This window comes from Lissotriton helveticus, chromosome 6 (genome assembly GCF_964261635.1).
Source record: "Lissotriton helveticus chromosome 6, aLisHel1.1, whole genome shotgun sequence".
In the NCBI taxonomy this organism is placed as follows: Eukaryota; Metazoa; Chordata; class Amphibia; order Caudata; family Salamandridae; genus Lissotriton; species Lissotriton helveticus.
The window spans coordinates 1,279,408,187-1,279,428,498 of NC_136067.1; the positions used below are offsets into that span (position 1 = coordinate 1,279,408,187).

The window sequence follows — 20,312 nt, forward strand, 5'->3', positions numbered from 1 at the left end:
CGCACTCTACAGCGCCCCGCACTCTACAGCGCCCCGCACTCTACAGCGCCCCGCACTCTACAGCGCCCCGCACTCTACAGCACCCCACACTCTACAGCACCCCGCAGCGCCATGCACCGCACTCTACAGCGCACTCTACAGCGCACCGCACTCTACAGCGCACTCTACAACGCCCCGCACTCTACAGCGCTCCGCACTCTACAGCGCCCCGCACTCTACAGCGCCCCGCAGCGCCCCGCACTCTACAGCGCAACTCACTCTAAAGCGTACACACTTTCAACAGGCACAGACACCATGAGTCATCAGTACACGGTTTCACCAGGCACAAACACCACCAGCCGTCAGTGCACGCTTTCACCGGGCACAAACGCCACCAGCCGCCAGTGCACCCTTTCACCAGGCACAAACACCACCAGCCGTCAGTGCACGCATTCACCGGGCACAAACAACACCAGCCAATACAGAGTTTGCAAAAAAATTCATTCAACACATTGTCATATACAATGCCAATAACTCAAACTTGAATGATGCGAGACCTATTGCATTGCAAATGCTTGTTATGGATTCCCTGCTGCGTACAGGAATAAAGGGCGTTACAATAGTCCAAACTCGTTAGGACCAAAGAAGCTGTGACTGATTTCTGCAGATTAGGAGGTATGAAAGGAAAAGTCTTCTTTAATGTTTTTAAAATAAAGAAGCAGGAAGATGTGAGCCGATTGGTCAGATCTGTGAAGGCCAGTTTAGAATAAAAAACTATTCCCAGTTTCCTTACTTTTAATACGAGGGTAGAGAAGAGGGCCAAGGGTCTGCGGCCATCAGGAGTTATCCCAAAAAGGAAGGGTCCCTTCAAAAAAAGTAGCACCTCTGTCTTTTTTGAGTTTAGCTTAAGGCAGCGCACTGCTCATCCCGTTTACTACCTCGCAAACAGTTATTGAAACGAGAGGCCACCTCCTTTATGTCCTTAGAGATACATACCACTATTTGGGCATCATCCGCATAGGAGATTACTGAAAAGCTCCTTATCAAATTCACAAGTGGAACCACATAGATATTAAATAACGTGGGACTTAACGATGACCCTTGTGGGACCCCACAACGTAATGAGAAAGGCTTTGAAGTGAAGTTTCCTAAAGAGACGGATTGCTCCCTTTCATTAACAAAAGAGCAGAGCAGATTGAGAGCTGAGCTCCCTATACCTATCTCGATCAACCGTTGTTTCTGAACTGAATGACTCCAGGTGTCAAAGGCTGTGGATAAGTCCAAAAGGACCATTGACGCCTTGCTACCTTTATCCATGATGTCCATAATCTCCTCAATCGCTACAACCAGAGCAGATTATGTGCTGTGCAATTATCTAAAGCCGAACTGGTTTCTATCCAAGATATCATTTTGATCAAAATATATTCGGAGAGAGCAATATTTAAATGTCTCTAGTATTTTCGCTGGCACAGAGAGCCACAAAGATAGTCCAGAAGTTCTTTTCTTCATTTGGATTTAAAGTTTGTTTTCTGATTAGTGGAAGGATAGGTGCATTTCCACTCAATAGGAAATCGCCATGCCTTAATGATGATGTTGAACAGCATGGCCAAAAGGTTAAAAATGCATTCTGCTATTTCATGAAGCACGTTAGGAAGGCACGGGTCCATTGGAGCTCCAGAGTTAGGAAGCTTTTTCAATTGGACAACTTGCTCCGTCGTAAGAGATGGAAAATTGCATTAGGCGTGGTGAGTGATGTCTGATCGACTATCCACTAAGGGTGGGAAGGTGGCATTCCAACTTACATTAATGTTCATATATACCGGTTCGACTTTATTTTGGAAAACTTCAGCTAAGTTGTCACATAGCTGTTGGTGGGGGTTAAAATACTGTCAACAGGAGGGCTCGCGATCATCTGTACCATCTGGGAACAGTTCCCTTGGAGAGTTACTGGCTGCTAAAAAAAAGAAATCAGTGTAATGGCTGGTTTGATTTTCCTTTTATCATATTTTTATACTCCTGAATAATCAATTTTATTTGGTTCCCTTCTAAGGAGTAACTACTCCAGCCAGTGCTTATTTATTTATTTATTTTTTTAACACAGAGTTTTATATAGCACGAACTTGACCCGAAGTTATCAGGTATCAGAGCGCTTTACATGGCACCAGTAAGATAAATGAGGAACATTCATTTTTAGGTCTCGCCTAGCATCGCAGCGCATGAGCTGCTCGCTCTACGAGATCTATTGTCGTTGGGTTGCTTTGGAAGTGGAGTCGAAGCTCCGCCCATGCTTTTGATTGGCACACGTCATCTTTTATGGTAAACGCTGGCCTCTGATTAAAAGTGAGGCTTTTTGGTGACCGTCCTATTTCCCTTAGGCCCCGCCCACCCAGACTGGACTAGTCGTCTGTTGCTCGTCATGCGCTGCGTCTCTTCCCTTCTCACGAGGCGGTGGGCTGGTCGGCACATGTTATATAAATACACTTGTGTTTACACATCGCCTGACCGCGGTCCTTCCTTGTTTACCCCAGACGCTTCCGGTATGTTTCCGTTTCTGCCTTTTGATAGAAGTCACTTCCGGTGGGGTTCCCTTTTTGCATTCCCCTTCCAGATGCTCTTTCGGTGATCTGTTGTTATTGTTCCTCCTCTGAGTCCAAAGATAGTTTCTTGCTTCTCCATCCTGGGGGCGGATGGCGGCTCGGGCAGCACTGCTGCTGCTCCTTCTGGGGGTGGCCGACGCCACCCACGGGGACAGGGAGCCCATGTACCAGGACTGTGTGAGCCAGTGTGACAAAAGCAACTGCACAGGGGCCCGCGGGAGGCAGTGGAAGGGGCGGCAGCCCTTCTAGATGAACCAGACGGGTGAGTGGGGGGCAGATGGAATTGTGACTCGGTGGGCATATTATATTTTTTCTCACTAAGGAAAGTCTGTGTATTTTTGTCACTTACGCAGTAATCGATGTCTTTCTATATCCGTTCTGGAGAGAAATTCGATATATTGATTTTCTTTTTTTTAGTTCCGTGATGTTCCGTGATGTTCCGTGATATCTTTGCCCCTGCTGCCATCTTCCTGTTCCTTCACTAGTTTTAGGGTGACAGAATCTTGCTCTGTTCGAATGGAATGACCCTTTCTGAAAGGTCAGTGTGACTGAAAAGTAATCATGCCCTCAGGGGCATTCTCATGACCTCCACGATGGTATCACACTCCACTGATGTATGGATCTAACCCCAATGGGCAGTGGCAGTGTAGCGCCACAAGATGCTCTTGTAGTTCCCAGCGAGGGACACAACTACTTCTAGAGTCATGCTGACGAGCGGGGGCATGTCAAGATATACACATTTTTTCCAGACACTTCCATGCACTGGTCTGTTTGTTAACTCTTCCTTATCTATTACGTGTTGAGTGCAGTGCATGCATAAATTTTTTTTTTTAAATCAGCCATGGCTGATTTCCAATTTCAGAGGGAACTAATTTACTCTCCAAGGCTCAAAATATCCACATACTCTTTGCTCTTCTTTTTTCTTCTCTTACTACTTAAATTCTCGCACTTTCTCTTCCCTGTCTTTTGCTCCCGGTAACATTTCCTCCTTCCAGTCTATTGTCACTTGTTCATCCTTTCTCTTGTGGTCATGGATGTGCATGCTTTCATGTGCTCTTCTCCAATATCAGGCCTTACCCTTTCATGATCTTTTTTGCACTGTTCTCTCTTGCACCCTTCAGTGTTGCACAGTATCCGTGTGTACTGTCTCTTGCTCCTTCTTTTGTATTTTTACACCCTCGCTTTTTAATCTCTTCTCTTCTAGCCTTCTCTCTGCTGCCTTTCCTTTCCCAATGCTCAAGCTCCCCTCTCACTTATTGTTGACGCCTGTTCTTTTCTCTGCCTAGTCCCCTTTTTGGTGCATCTTGCTCTCCCTTCTTCATCTCGCCCATCATCAACCCCTTGCCTATTTCTGCATTTTTTTCTCCCGGTCTCGTATTCTCTCACTGATGTTCTTTGCCTGAAAGGTTAGCTGGAATTCTCTCACCTCCCCTCTGTTGACTTGTTCATTTAAATGAGGGATGTCCTAGGCAGGTCCAGGAGGACCGAAATCATATCAATTTAAACAGGCATTTGTAAAGCGTCTCGCATTTACGCAAATTTAAGCTATTGGTATTGTAAATGACAATACGTTTTATTTAGGTTTCAAAAACCAAAACCTAAATAAAAGGCATTGTCATTTACAATGCCAATAGCTCAGACTCGCTTAAATGCGAGACCTGTTGCTTTGCAAATGCTTGTTTTGTTAGGCACAGGGAGATTAGGTTATTTGCCCAGAATCACAGGATGTTCAGCATCATTACCAAGGTTCGAACCCAGTTCCCCAGATTAGAGATCGACCGCCCTAACTGTTAGGCCAACTCCTCTCCCCAAAAGTGCTTAATTTGTAAAATATGTACAGGCGCTCAAAGTTGTGTAGGAGGCCACACCCACATCCCCACCCACTTCCTCCACTGGCTCCACCCACGTATTTCCCTTAATCCAAAGTGGTCTAGGCTAACAATTAGACTGGCAGAGGAGGCAGTTGCACAAGACACAATCATTTGGCAGCTCATCACTTCTAAACCACACCGCCCACACTCAGTTAAGCACACCAATGGATGGGAACCTGCACTGCAGGAAGGTGAAACTCCGTTGACGACTTCCTGTGTAGTCTATGTAGCAGCTTTATGGTACGACTAGGTTCACATAATCTGATAAAACGCTGTCAATTGGTCTGGTGAACACCTTAAAAAAAGTTCGAATCCTGAGGGGCCCGGGTGTTCGCCCACGGTGTGAGCTCTCTCAGCGATGCATTCTATATCCGATTATGTGAATAACGGAATGGGAGGCCTAGTTCATCCGGGCAGCGCCACTACAGCCCAGTACTTCCACGCAGCACCTAGCGATCACCTCTAAGCCGCAGAATCCCTTTGAGGTTGAGCTCCAACTTATTTTAAGACCATGTACGACCTAGATTCCCGCTAATACCGTGAATGTCGAGAGGGAGTTTGGAGTGACCCAGCCCCAGACATCCCCTAGCGAGAGTCCCAGTCTTTTGGATACCCTTGAAACATACCAGTGTATCCCTGATTCAGTCTATCTTTTCCTGTGTGTTCCCCTCCCTGATTGTACACCACCGCCCTGAAGAAGGTGCGGCCTATCTTGGCCAACACCGAAACGCGCGTCGGCGCAATCTCTATGGATGGCAGTTCTTGAGTCCTTGTGAAACTTTTTTCCACCAGTGCTGCCTCCTTATTCCATCTCTAATTCGTGCAACCACTTTCCATTCACCGTTGCAGGCGCAGTTGTACTTATATGAGAGTTTGTATGAATGAATGAGGAGATGAATGAATATTTGAGTGGTGATGTATATATGAAATCCCCTTGAGTGTACGGGAGTGTGAGGAACTTCCCTATGTGTCGTATCTATTTCCCCAATATCCCTGGTGGAATATGCCTTTTTTTTCCCCCTCTGTTGTTTTAAAATTCATCGTATATCAACTTGAAATGTCCTTATATGTGTAGAAAGACAAACTGTGATAAAAAATAAAAATATCATGTACTAAAATAGCACTGGTGAAGTCTTTGGCTCTGAGTTTGATGTTCACCCCATTTTTTACTGGTTGGATCCTGTAAGGGACACCTGATATCCTTGTGGCAGGGTGATAGCAGCCAATTGGACCCATAATGTGTGCAACCTTTAACCAGTAAAAGGCTTTGAAGAACTACCATATCACATTGCTTTGTGGGTTGTCCAGTTTAACTTTATAACGTTGCAAGAATGTGTGCTGATGGCAGAAAATAAGATTAGTTGAATGCGCCACTCAACGCAAAAATAAAAAAAAATTCACTTAAAAAAGTCAGCAGCTGTGGAGGAAGAACTGCATCCGTGGGCCCACACTATAAAAAGTTATTTCACTTAATGAGCCATTTGAATGCTCTGTAGACAAATATAACACGGAACACTAGTACACAGCTGATGGCAGAAAAACAAGAAACCAAGTCTACCTTAACGTGCCACTCAACGCAAAAATGCCCGAGTGGCACACTCAGGTAATCTTGCTTTTCTGCACACTGCAACACTGGCTGTGTGCCAGTGTTGAGAGTTCTTTTTGTCTACAAAGTATTCAAATGGTTGATTATGCTAAATAACGTTTTATAGTGTGTGGGGCTCAAGGCTGCAGTTCTTCTGCCACTGCTACTGGCTTTTAACTTTAAAAAAAGATTTTTTGCCGCAAAAGTCAGCAGCAGTGGAGGAAGAGATGCAGCTGTGAGCCCCACACACTATAAAACGTTATGTAGCATAATCATCCATTTGAATGCTTTATAGACAAATATACCACTGAACACGGTCATACAGCTGATTACAGAAAAACAAGATTACCTGAACATGCCACTCGAAGCAATTTTTGGTCGAGTGGCACGTTCAGATAGTCTTGCTTTTCTGCCATCAGCTGTGTACTAGTGTTTAGTGTTAAATTTGTCTACAAAGCATTCATATTGATTATTATGCTAAACAGCGTTTTATCGTGTGGGGCACATGCCTCTAGATCTGCTGCTGCATTTTAACTTTAAAAAAAAATGTAACTGCAAAAGTTTAAAGCCAGAAGCAGTACAGGAAAAGCTGCAGCCATGGGCCCCACACTATATAAAACGTTATTTAGCATAATCATACAATTCAATGTTAAAATTGTAGACCAATATAACTCTGGTGAAAGGCATTACTTACCGGCACTGCGGGACAACCTTTTTAGTTTTAATTAATCTGCGAGGGAGGAGGTCTGCTGCATGACACGCTGATTGCCTCTGTCGTCGGACAATGATTAACGCTTCAGCAGCGCAGTATGCTGGGCGGACCGCAGGTGAAAACAGTACTCATTGGTCCGATTCGGGGCACAAACTTCATGATTCGCCAAGGAAGGACGGGCCAGGATAATAATATATTCTGCAACCGTTTATTGGTAGTGCATTATGCTAACGCGCTACCAATGAATGACTGCAAAATGGAAATGGGGTGTGAGTGTGTTGGTGATCTACGCTGAGGCAGGGACCCAGCCCAGGCAGTTTCAGTTTTTGGCGGTAATTTGATGTGTGGAGCTCACATTTAGGCGGGCGGCAGAGACGCTGCATTCAATTTGAAATATTTTACCCACACATGCATTGATGTGCGATATCAGCACTTCACATGGATGGGTAGAGACCGGAACGGTGGCACCTACTCAGAGAATGATAGCGATTTTTACTCACACTGCATGTAGACTAGACTATAGACCCGGCCCTGAGAAATAAGTGCCGGTGCCAAGCACCAGAAAGCACCGGCACAAATTAAGCACTTAAGTCCAGCAGACTTTTTCTGGTCATTGGCAGATCTTTTTCAAATCCCTTATCTTGGAAGAATACCAGGGGGCCAACAGATGAGGTCTGTGGTTTTAAACCATCTTGATCGAGGCCAGTTTTCTTTTTTTTTACTACATCTTTTATCCAATTGAAATAACTGGAGCCAGCTTAATTTGCATCACAGAACAATGAAGGTTGAGAGGCCTCAAAGATTCCATTCAACTCGCTCCTGTTCATTTTTTCCAGGGTCTCACCGTTTTTTCCTTGCAAATCATTTACCAATAATTTATTTAGATTGATATTAAGACTAAATTGCACAGGCATGTGATCAGGAGGATATCCTTCACTTGTAACTTGATGACTGGAAAACATTCAGTCCTGGGTATAGCCTGCAATGCCTATCAGGGAATTCACCAACTGTTTTAAATCAAAACCAATCAGATTGTCAGTAAGTGCGTTGGATTCTTTATTGGCTGAATTTGTAGGAGCACCTTTCAAAACATCACGTACCGTTTCACCAAGATGCGGATGGGATCCGTCATAAACTTGTTGGTCATCTCCAGGATTTCATGAGGCAGTGTGGCACTGATCAGACAAACCTGTGTTGCAGGTGGTAAATATCGATATACGTCATAAATCTGTTCTTTGAAACCTAATAAAGCAGGAGAAATGTAATGATGAATTGGCAAAGACTACAGAATGCTGATAAATGTTTTGTGTCACAGAAGAATGTAATAAAATGTTTCTTAGAACACAACAGATGAACTAACATTTTCACCTTCTATGGAATTGTAAGGTTTATGATCACATTCATCTGGTCTGTGTAATTGTGTACCAGAGCCAGAAGTAGCTCACCATTTAGCATGACATCCTTCATGGTTTAACCTCATGCATGCTCATGACAAGGTGAGCTCGTCATGAGGCACACTGGAACTGTGCTCATGACAAGGTGAGCTCGTCATGAGGCACACTGGAGCTGTGCTCATGACAAGGTGAGCTCGTCATGTATAATGGGATTCAATAAATATCAGCACAGGAGGGGAAAAGCCTTAGCAGCCAAGTGGTTACGTATAAATATGACCCTGGAATAATGTGCATCCTTCCATTTCAAAAGCTAGTCTTAAGTCCATGCTGGAATCTCACAAAGAAATTTCCAGCAGGTTAGATGGCTAAGCCAAAGTGTAGGAATTGAAATTGTCATCATTAGACACATACCTTTTATGCAGCAGCGGCTCAAACAGTTTTGCACATTGTCAGCAGCTGTTAACCATCAAAGACAAGGATTCCTAATCCAAAAATCTTCCAAAAAATTATACAAACAGTATGAATTAAAGAATAGGATATCTACACCAAAATCAAGGTGCAAGTCACAGAGGAAGGCCATGTTAGGCACACTCGTCAAACAAAGAACCCATTATCAAGTAAATAATCCAATGCCACTGTTGGACAGGCCCCACGAAGGGCTCGCTCCCTCCCCGCATGACAGGGCCCAGACATCGGCTCTCCGGGTGCTACCCGCAGAAGCAACCCGCAACCCGTCCCCCTCCGGGACGCCGGCTCCCGGATATCTCTGTGCCACGGGCCCAGGCCCCCATCAACCCCATTGCCCGGCCCAGCCGACATCTTGGACACTGCACCACGCGGCCGCGTGGCCTCGGCTCGACCCCCAACCCTGGGCCTGGCCGGGCCCAGACATCCCGGCACCACCATCCATCCAGGAGGTGAACGGACCACTTGGCAGGTTAATGGGAGAAAGAAGTGTCGATGGCTCTCCCCCGCCAGGTGCCGATCGCCCCCAGCCTCCCCGGGTGCTGGCTCCACCCCCCTGCTGGGTGTCTGGACTCCCTCATCCCGGACCTCCCGACCTCCCAGTGCCAGGGTCCGGACATCAAAGGGCGCCAGACCTATAACTGAGGCAGCCCCAGAGCAGGAAGGCAGTTGTATCCTGGAGTCGAGAGACACCGAGAAGAACTCATCCTTGACGGACTGCTGGCGCTGCCGCAGCCCTGCCTTGTGAACTATCGTCCTGCCTGCTGGCGCTGCCGCGGCCCTGCCTTGTGAACTATTGTCCTGCCTGCTGGCGCTGCCGCGGCCTTCTGCACCGTTCATCCTCGTGGGACCTGCTGGCGCTGCCGCGGCCCGTTGTAACCGTCATCCTCGCTGGGACCTGCTGGCGCTGCCGCGGCCCGTTGCCACCTACGACCTCTTCGGGACCTGCTGGCGCAGCCGCGGTCTGACCCGTCCGAACGCCGAGCTCGAGGATTGTGAGCTACCACCGTTTCACCTCAGTACCTGTAGGTACCAAGACTGTCCCGCTACCCCCTTCCCCTAATAGAGACTAGAATTGAGAGGATCATCGTGTCCTGATCTCCCTGTATCGTACCACCTTACTCAAAGAATTGCCTATAAAAGGTGTTAAGCTGACCTTCGTGTGGTGTCCATCTGTGGGGGGGAAGTTACTTGTCTGTACGATCGCTGGAGACGGCCCTCACCGGAGGCCTCTCACCTTGTGCTCGGCCGACCCTCCAGGTCCCCGTCTAACAGCCACTACTACCCCAAAAAGGTAAACTATGTTTCCATCAAGTGCCCCCTGCTAACAGGAGAGTGTCGCCATGAATCTCCTGTAAACATACATAACCTGTGCTCAAATCAAGATGCCCCATCCTATGGCAGCAGCAGGAGACCTCTTAAATCAGGGGGATGCTCCTGGAGTTTCGACATTAATGCACCACACCAAAAGACCCAGATCGCATTGCTAAACTGCTGTTAACAGCAGGAAAGGGTTGGCCACAGTAGATTGACATGTACTAACTTGCACTATTCTGTTTATTTCATCTTGAAAGGCTACAAAACGGTGAAGAACATTTAGTAATGAAACGTGAAAGAATTGGTATAATGCAACACTGTCAATAAAAAAGGGAATATTTAAGGTATGTGAAAATAATTTGTCCTACTTTGTTATGGAAAAAGAATGGAGACTTTATTAATAAGGAAAGAAAACAATAGCATGGCTTTTTGTTTTAACATCAGTCACTGACCTCACATGACTTCATTTAACACTTCTAGCGATAGCCACCAGACTAGTGGAAGGCCCCTCTTCATAAGTACTGTAAAAGTACTCTGCAGAAAACCAGAAACTAAAAACAAGGGCGCTGGAGATACAATTAAAAAGTTTTAATACAAGCGCTCGACTGCCATCTTGCTCTCTTTAAAAGGGGAATGCAACAGTAGTCAGATTCTAAATTGGATTGGAGTTCTGCTACCATTGTACCTTCTCTGTATAATCATCTCCTTCGCTCCTACCCTCTTGGAGTATGGCAGCATGAAGAATGAAGAGAATTGCTTTTTGCAGTCTTAGCCACACCTACAGCAAACCAGACAAGGTGGCATTCTTGAAGGGTTCTTCGAGTACTTAATCCTATTGACCTATAAAAGTTTCACCTCACTTTTGACACATTGACATCGGAGAGAAAAATACACACTCAGAAAAGCTATACTGAAAGATACCCTAGTTAAATCAAGCTTTATTCGATTTCCGCATACCATACACTAGTCAAAGTAGAACAGATGCCGTGGTGAAAAACTATATGCAGATTACAGAACATAGGCACGTGGATATTAAAACATGTAGGCACGCTTGTGAGCCCTCAAATAAGTGAACATTAAAAAAGTGACAGGCAGAAATGCAAGGCAATTGGCTATGGACACATGAAGACTTTACAAATAACTAGAAAAGAAAAAAATATAGCCATGTATTCTAGACTGTTATTCACATAATGAATCCGAAAATTTGCAAGGACAAAAGTTGAGATGCCTCACCAAAATGCTACAATCAAATCAAATCCATTCAATGACCAAAACCTCGGTCTGGAGGACACGGTTCTAAAAATAGTTATAATTTAACAGTTTTCCCTGATGTAATAGGTTAAAAAAACATTTGGGTCCTAATATCAAAATAATTTTTTTAAGTCCTTCTAACAATATCAGAGGTTTGGGAGCGGGGGGGGGGGGGAATCACTTGTGTACGAAGACATTGTTTTGAACATTCCTGTCTCACCAAACAAACGCACTCCCAGCATGCTTCACTCTTGGCAGTCCCAACTGTTTTGTATTATTAACCCTGAAAGATCAGAGGAAGGTCTCCCTGTCTCGGTCTCTCACTGTCTCTGCCCCAGCTCTCACTCCCTGCTGCCCTCTGTCACCCTCGGTCACCTCACCCAGTATGTGTGGCAGCCCAGACGGAGACCGCTTCCGGGGAGCACACAGCCGCACCAGAGTACTTCACAGGCTTTTAAAAGACCATTAACTTGCTAATGAGGCTTTGTTGTATTTTACCTCTTCTTAGCGCCCCTGCAGCTCCACTCTGACTATGGCTGGAATCGCCCGTTCCAATAGAGCAGATTCTGTGTTTGTGGACACTCTTTAACCGCTTCCATGCGGCGCCGATTCCGCCCCTGTGCTGGACATTCCAAAACAGGGTGTGGTCATGACGGAACTGTTCCGTCATCAGCACAGCTCAGCCGTGACTGATTACGGAACGGTTCCGTCACAAGCATCGAAGGGGTTAAAAAAAAAAAAAAAAAAAAAAGAAGAACATAGGTACGATGTCTGCAAGGTCCGCGGGCCGCCAAGGAACGCTGGCCGCCCGCAGGCCGTACTAGGAGTACTGGTGCTTTAGACCATAACACCCAGTCGTTACAGTAAACTTAATTGGGGGCACTAAATTTCAGCATAGAGACAAACAAACATTTGAGATAGATTGATAGATATCCAAACTCCAGCTCCCATTATACCCTTAGCCCCTACCAGCTGAAAACAATCCTTCCAAGGGAATTCCACAAAAGAATGCTCATTTAGGGCATTGCAGCAAGTTCCAAAATGTGTATTCAGCACAACTGTTGCTTTGTGCCAAATAAACATTTTGGAAGTTGCTGCGATGTCAGAGTTAGCCTCCTTTTGTGGAATTGCCTTGGAAGGAATACATCTATATATAAATATGTATACACACAGTTTTATCCTGCACTTCTGCCATTCAAAAGTTGTAAACCGCAACCTTACCCAATATACTGGTATGCAATTTACTGACCTTAAATGAACAGAAGGGAGGGTTGATTTTTCTGGGGGGGGGGTCAGTCTCGACGCACAGATCACATATCTGAGCCACACACATCTATCTCACTGAACCATTCCCTCAGTTATAGAAAACGAGGTGCATGTAACAGATGTCAAGTACCAAAGATTTATTAACAAAAAAGCAATTTAATTGTGTCACAAAATGAGCATACAAACCTTTATTGAGCATCTCATCTGCTTCATCCAAAACCAACATTTTAATAGCACGAGTTCTCAAACTTCTGCGACGAATCATATCTGCAGGGAATAACACCATTGGCTTATCACTAAAACATTTGACACAAAGCATCGACCTTGCATCTATTAACAGGTCAAAGCTATTCTAAGCACCAACTTTTACCAGAAAAACTAATATTTGAAACCACACCTAGCTGTATACCAAACTAAGACCCATTCCCTGAACTAGATCTAAGAATGGTCCCAGAAAATTAAAATCAAAATTACCTCCACAAAGCTAGACTAATAACTCAAGAACCAATGCCAACTGGATTCTAGAAAACCCACCTGCAACTCCATGTGGTGGATCCATTAAAATGTTCCCAGTTTAATGTCTACCAAGAATTGTGCCAGAGTTACATATCAGTATTGTACCCAAATATTTAATACACAAATCTGGGATTAGACGATTTAAAAAGCATCCACTGATTTGCAGCACACCACCAATACGCTTACCAAACACACGGCCAGGGGTTCCAGCCACAACATGTTGCCCATAATCCAGCTTTCGGATGTCTTCTCCCACGTTTGTTCCTCCTATACACGAGTGGCACTGCACATTCATGTAGTCACCTAGAGCTAGGAGGACCTGGGCGGAACCCCCCACGCCAAAATAAAAATAAAAGTTAGACAGCGACAGAGCATCCACAACACATGATTTCCTGAATATTAGAGACGTTTTTTCTGCCTTCGGAAACGGACAGTAAGAAAAACAAACTGCAAGACAGACTGACAACTAAGCGTATGGTGATTAGATCAAAGTTAATCTATTTCCCTTCAATCAGGACTCAAGCTACTTACTAGAAGCAAGTACTGTGCATCGGGAGTCATGTGAGCTCAGCTATTCCCAGAATTTTGGCTATCAGACATATTGTTCAAGTCATTGACTATCTTCATTACTAGGCAGTTCAATGGACATTAACTCATTTACTGCGGTGTCCCAGGGCTCTATTTACCACCACACAGCTAATTTGTTTCCAAGTACTCTTATTTGGATCTTGATTTTCAAAAAGGTATTGTGAACGAGCGGGAGATTTTATTTGTCTTAATGAAATGCATGCACACCTCCCTTTCCTTTGTAGCTAGCTCTCTTCTAGCAAAGTTGGCTTTCTACTTGGCTCACTGTGGAGCCAATATACAATCCTATCTGGCCACCTTTAAACTGCCCTGACCTGTGACTACCAGAAGCCCCCCCATTAAAACCAAGGACAATGACTGAGAAATGCATTTTTCTCGGATAGATTGGAGAGAGCCTGCACATTAGTGTCCAGCAGATGCTTACAACGAGGTAGGGTTGTCATCCCGCAGGCTAGTCTCATGCCAGTTTTTTGAAGACTTTTGCTGCTCTGTACAGACTGGGAAAAGGAAAGAGGACTATACTGAAAAAAGAAGAGGAACCAAGCACTGAACAGCAGGAAGCTCTGCACAGACCTCAGTCAAGCGCATACTGGAGAACCAAGACAGTCTGGGAAACATGAGATTCGTACGTTTTAACTATTGAAGACAAAGCCCACAGATCACCCATTGGCTGGGTCATTGAGTTGCATTGTAAGGCCCTTTACTGGTATATCCTTAATGAGCATTCGCTCCAGAGAGAACTTATAGAGTACAATGCTGTACCCTAACGTGCCCCATACCTGTCCTCTAAACCACAGAGGCCAGATGATTCTACTTAGTCTGGCCACTGTGTAGTTTTCCACTGGAAACCCAAATTTTGTTCTAGTCCATGTAATGCCTCAGAAATCACAGTTTAAGTTCTCGAATTTTCCCCAACTCCAAAAATACAGTACCCGTTGGACTGAAGAAGCACTGGGGTCTAATGGGCTCTTGCAGTCACATGAATGCTACAACCAACCGAAAAAACATGACTAGCTGTTTGTGATTCAAACTCCTAATGTGTGGTACCCCAAGGGTACTACTACAAGTGGATGTCAACCCATTACCACCACTCAGAATTTGAGATCAGTTGGGTTCTCAACTGGTCTCCAACTGCACTGTGTCCCTGGCTGAACAGCAGTTACTAATTCACGGTTGCCACTGGACACAGAGGTGCTAGGTACACAAACTTCTCCAGTTCTATTTCTCAAAATTTTACAACCAGTTTTATGAGACAAATTCAAATGTGTATGTCCTATTGGGTTAAGTGGACCCCAGAGAAGTTTGGGGAACAGAAAGATGTAGATAAGGAATGTGCTGAGGTTTTGCAATTAGAGAGTTTTGCAATAAGGGACTACTCTCAACTTGACCATCAGGCCCAGAAATATGAAGACACAGTTTACATGCCATTGTCCCAGTTTAAGTCCAAGGTAGAATATTTAGAGAATGAGGCAAAAAGTCCTGAGGTCAGAGTTTTGGGGGCGCCTAATCACTACACTAATGAGGGGCTACAAGAGGAGCTGCAATTCACATCAGTGACAACAACGCGCTTCACTCATCTTCTCACAAAGGGTCCATCTAGCACAACAGTAGAAAGACCACACTGTTGGCAGAACAGAGTGACTCCAAGCACTGCAAATTTGTTCATTCAACAGCAAAGCAAATGTACCCCACCCTGAGTGGAAAAAAATACACATCTTCCTGAATCAATTAATGTCACTCTAATGGAGGGAATGAAACTATGGTAAGCCAAGAAAAAACTTGGCAAGTGCATCTACTGTGGTTCCCAATTAGGATGAGGTGTCCCCTGTGACCACTAGTTTCGAAGTATGACCAAGAGTTGTCTTTGTTGATATTCCCAAGATGGAAAATATTTTCCAGAAAGTACCAGGTCACTGAAGGAGATATTGCTATGGACACATCATTGGGGTACTTTGATGCAAGATACATGTCCCCTGCGCAAGTTACCTTCATTCAGTAGCAATATTTGAGTTTAAAAAAAACATTGCAAAAAGCACATATAACTAAATCAATGATGATGAAAAATTGCCAACTACCATACAGATAGATGAATTCTTAAATGAACAAAGTTCTTAAAAAGAAAACATGCAGCCACACCATTTCTTCAGCAGGAAGGTACAACAGGTGTATAGTAACAAAATTGTTGGTGTTTGATCTTAAGTCAATGAAAGCAGCAAAGACATATTGGACTTCTCGTTTTACAATATAAATATTGCTTGCCTTTTGGAGAACTATTTAAAGCCAAACAGACTAGTGTTATCCTGAGACTGTAACAGCAGTCACAAATGAACCATGTCTCAAATCAACTTCACAACTGCAGCAGGAGGGCAGATGAACATGTACATTGTATATGCATAGATGTACATAAAACATACGGGGTGAAAAGGGTCTCAGGGAAAAACTTTAGAGACTCAACCAGGCTAAGTCCCCTGCTAGCCAACATGAAATACTAAAGAAACCTGGGAGTCTATAGGGAACAAAGTTGTGTCCTAATAAGTGAAAAAACCAATGCCCTGCGCTTAGGTGCAGAGGAGAAATCCTTACAATTGATTAACAGGAAATGCATATATCAACGCACATAGCCACCAGCAGCTCTAGGTGCATCCCAACATCCAAGGATGGATTCCCATCAAAGTCTTGTAACTGATCAATTCTATCATTTGGTCATCCAACGGTAGGGATGGTAGGTCTCTAGATCATTGAGACAAAATCCAAGCCCTCCATATAAAGACAGGAATATACCTCCTGAGTTACTTGTAGACCATGCGTTTGATCATAAGGTGGGAAACTGTGCAGTGCAAAAAAGGAACTAGTGTGCTTAAAATGAATAGAAAAAGATAGCGAAAAAACTTGAATAGCCATCAGTCTCTTCCACATTAAAACCAAGAACAGCGCAAATATAGCAGTTCACACAAATAGCTGCTGAGGGGCCGACATGTTTCAGCCTACCGGGAACAAACTCCTAAGGCTTTCTTCAGGGCCTCTGTTCTAAATAACCTTTGCGACTGCAAATGTATAGTACAATTAAATCCATCACCAAAGAATAATAATAAAAAACCATAAAGGATATACTTGACTATTCCTCCATGTCACTTGGTGTGAAGTTCACCTATAATGATAGGGGATAGGACCTCACCTCTCCTGGACCAGGCTCAGGGTAAAGGAGGCCACGCGCTCTCCGTCGTTGCCTCGGACTGATCCCGAGTCTGGGGGAGGCCCCTAGAGCTGCTGGTGGCTATGTGCGTTGATATATGCATAGATGTACACAACATGTCTCCACTTAGAGGGCACAACACACAAATCAAGGCACATTATACAGAACAGCTGTTGTGAGGCAGCCTAAATTCCTAATCTATTTAGAAAAGTAATGATGATGTAGGTTATCAGAGTAGCACCAAACTAACTATGGAACATTCCACATGAAAGCAATAGTGCACACATACTAAAGGGAGCAACTAACAGCGGATGAAAGAACGAGACTTTGGATAGTAAGTGTCAATTTTACTTTATCAATGTCAATCAAGCGAGGATGTAAATAAAAAAAAGCAAGGGAACAGAGAGCACAGGCAAGAATTCAGAATATGTACAACAAGTTCTACAAAATATAGGACATGAAGAAAAAGCATATCTTATCACCTCCTACATGTTTAGAGTCACAGCCAAGTTCAATCAATTTACAGGAGCTTACACCTCTGACCAAGTTCAAAACAGTCAAAACAATTTTTAATAGGAATTATCTGACCCATTAAAATATTTTTTTTTAAACAATTATTGCATTTGATCTCTACTATGGATTTTTAAAGAAATTAAAGCAGAATTACAAGGAGAGCAAGAACATGCAGTTTAGCTTTAGCATTTTTACCTTCTGTATCTGACCCGCCAGTTCTCTTGTTGGTGCCAGGATTAATGCTTGGGTTTCACGTACCTTTACACAATAAAACAAAAAAATTAAATAATTGACACTGAACATTCCAGCACATTAGGCTTGATAATGTAGTATATCGTGTCAGGACCAACTATACCCAATTTTAAAATTACCTTACCCAAAGTCTGCAGCCAAAGTTTATACATTTCTGACATCTCTTTACACTAGCACTTTCTGAATTGAAGAAAGGGCTAATACACGATCGAGTGCTTTAAAATGAAATTCAAATATTAGATTTGAACTTTACAGTGCAAAAGATGACAAATATGCTGCATTTCTCGGGGTGGCTAATATCTGTTCCATATGTGCCACAGGACGTGGAGCCCAATAGAAAACAACATAGCTCTAACACTGCATAAATGATAAGATAGACATTTATTCAAGTTGAAAAGTCGCTGTAGTTAATTTGTGTTGGTTAAATTAGGAGCTCGTGCTGTTTTGCTACAGCTGTGGCCTTTGGAAGTGTTTGTAGCAGAGATATTCATATCAAATGTATTGCATTACCTGAATGTCCAGGCACTGAAGAACAGAAACACAAAACGTTGCAGTCTTGCCAGTACCAGACTGTGACCTGGAAAAAGGGGAAAGATTTGTAAACTAGGGAACCCTCCATTATTGATTAGTGTTACAGGAAGACTATGTCAAGGAAGCAGCTAGTGTACATCTTCCCCTGCAGCGCTAAAGTAGGCAGTTTCCAGACAATCTGGTTATTATATATATATTTTTAAAACAACAATAAAACAAAGAAAGTTGTGTAATTTCCATACTGAGTGAGGCTGCTGTAGCATCTCTAGATACAAAGCTATTCCCTAAGGAGTAGGTGTTATTCCATAGACTGATGTACAAAGTCTTGCCCTTCTGTTTTAAGTCAAACCCCTTAATTCAACCAAGTTAACTTTACTTAAAATCAGCAAAAGTTCTAGCACCTTCCACAAAAGTGACAATTACAGTAGCACTGCATCTAAATGGGACGCACAGCATGAACATTAGCAAGTCTCAGCTTCAGCCAGAAGAGGTCTTATAAATATCATGTGGCAGAAACAGCACTTCTACTTCATGGTACATGGACTGCCGACAACAAGGAAAGTAGTCTACAATTTGTACTTGCTGGGAGAGCTATTTTAGAGACAGCCAAAGTGATACCACTGTTATGACAGACAGCATGTTCACAAGGCAGAAGACATGAATGCTGCACAGTAACAGATTCAATGACCACCAACATGCGCCGGTGAGACATGGTGAACACAGGACCATACTGCCACCCTGATTTGGAGGGTAGTCTACGATCAGACACAATAATAAACAAGCATTTGCAATGCAATAGATCTCGCATTTCCGCGAGTTTAAGCTATTGGCATTGTAAATGACAATGCCTATTTTTTTTTTTTTAAACGTAAATAAAAGGCATTGTCATTTACAATGTCAATAGCTTAAACTCACGGAAATGCGAGACCTATTGCATTGCAAATGCTTGTATTGTTAATGGCAGCAGAACTTCTGAACGTTAAAGTGATACCGCCGAATTTTCATTCTTTTATATTAGAGTTCTGCACTGCCAGGTGTTGCATTCTCCGTTCACTCATTGAGGGAAAGACGTTTTAGGTGCTTGTGCATTTCAAGTACGACTGATGATCACAAACATAATAAAGGCCATTTAATTTCTCCAGGATACTGCTCAAGGCTCCTGATCAGCAGACGTGCTTGTTTATTACACGACACCACAAATGTAACATCAACAATGTCTAATATCCATAATGCCTACAACGTTGCAAATGTTTGCAACTGTGATTTAGTTAATTTCTAAATTAACAAGTGTTCATTTGGCGTATGAAAATTTACGAAAGTAACTGCAAATGAAAAAACAAATCCCCGCCGGGCCGCCGCGCTGCCTGCGACGACCCGGAAGCGGTTGGGAAGCCGGCCAATCACAGTGCGGCCCCAACCGGAAGTCCCGCCCCATCGCGGCGAGAGGGAGAGAGAGCTGCCCGAGGAGCCACGAAGGCTCCGCATTGAGTCCCGGTCCCGAGATGGGGGACCGGGTGAAGAGCGGCCGGGCGCATGGGGAAGGCGGGGCTCTCATGTGGTGAAGCGCCACCCGAGATGCAGATCCGCCGCCGAGCACCGCCAGAACAGGTGAGTGTGTTGAGTGAGAGGAGGGGTGAGTGGGGGTGGGGTGTACGCGTGTGTGTGTGTCTCGGAGTGTGTTTGTGCGTGCGTCTGTCTGTCTGTGTGCTCGTGTGTATGTTTAAGGGGGGGTGCGTGTGTGTATATGCAGTGTGTGTATGGCTTGCTTTGTGCGCATGCGTGAGTGACGACGTGCGCGCTCACGAGGTCGAATCTCGGCTTGCAAATGCGCGTGGCACTTTCCTGTCCTCATTCCCCGAAAAGTAACTACTATAGTTGTCTCGCATAGACAGCAAGCAAAAGCTTCGCTTTTGCTTACGTCTAGCGAGACCTAAAAACACAGGCATGTCATTAGCTTCTTGCAATTATCTAATGTAGTTAAAAACTGGCTTAATGGTCAAGCTAGGAAGCTTGAAAGGTGACTGAGCAAGAAGACATGGTTGTGCAGGCAACTACCTTACTTACCTTCGGATTATAAAAAAAATACAAAACAAAAAGCCAGCTTGGGAAGCTTCTTCAGGGTCTAAACACCATGATCATTAAGCTGATGGTTCCATGGCTAAAATCGTAGCCTCAAAACAGATACTTCCCTATTCCATTCAACTCACATTTCCAAAATAAAATCATCCCCTACAATCACTCATCCCTCAATATGGTGCAAATGTTAAGAGGAGCCTGAAAGA

At 44.1% G+C, this 20,312-nt stretch overlaps 1 protein-coding gene across 1 annotated transcript in view; it reads right to left on the reverse strand.

Moving 5' to 3' along the window:
* Positions 1–20,312, reverse strand: part of EIF4A3 (eukaryotic translation initiation factor 4A3) — a 134,526-nt gene that overhangs the window by 65,916 nt on the left and 48,298 nt on the right. The window contains exons 3-7 of the mRNA XM_078649024.1: positions 18,010–18,076; positions 17,443–17,505; positions 13,140–13,272; positions 12,624–12,704; positions 7,845–7,986 (exon numbers count right to left, since the gene is read on the reverse strand). Coding sequence (XP_078505150.1) covers positions 7,845–7,986; positions 12,624–12,704; positions 13,140–13,272; positions 17,443–17,505; positions 18,010–18,076 — 486 coding nt within the window. The remainder of the gene's footprint in view (positions 1–7,844; positions 7,987–12,623; positions 12,705–13,139; positions 13,273–17,442; positions 17,506–18,009; positions 18,077–20,312) is intronic.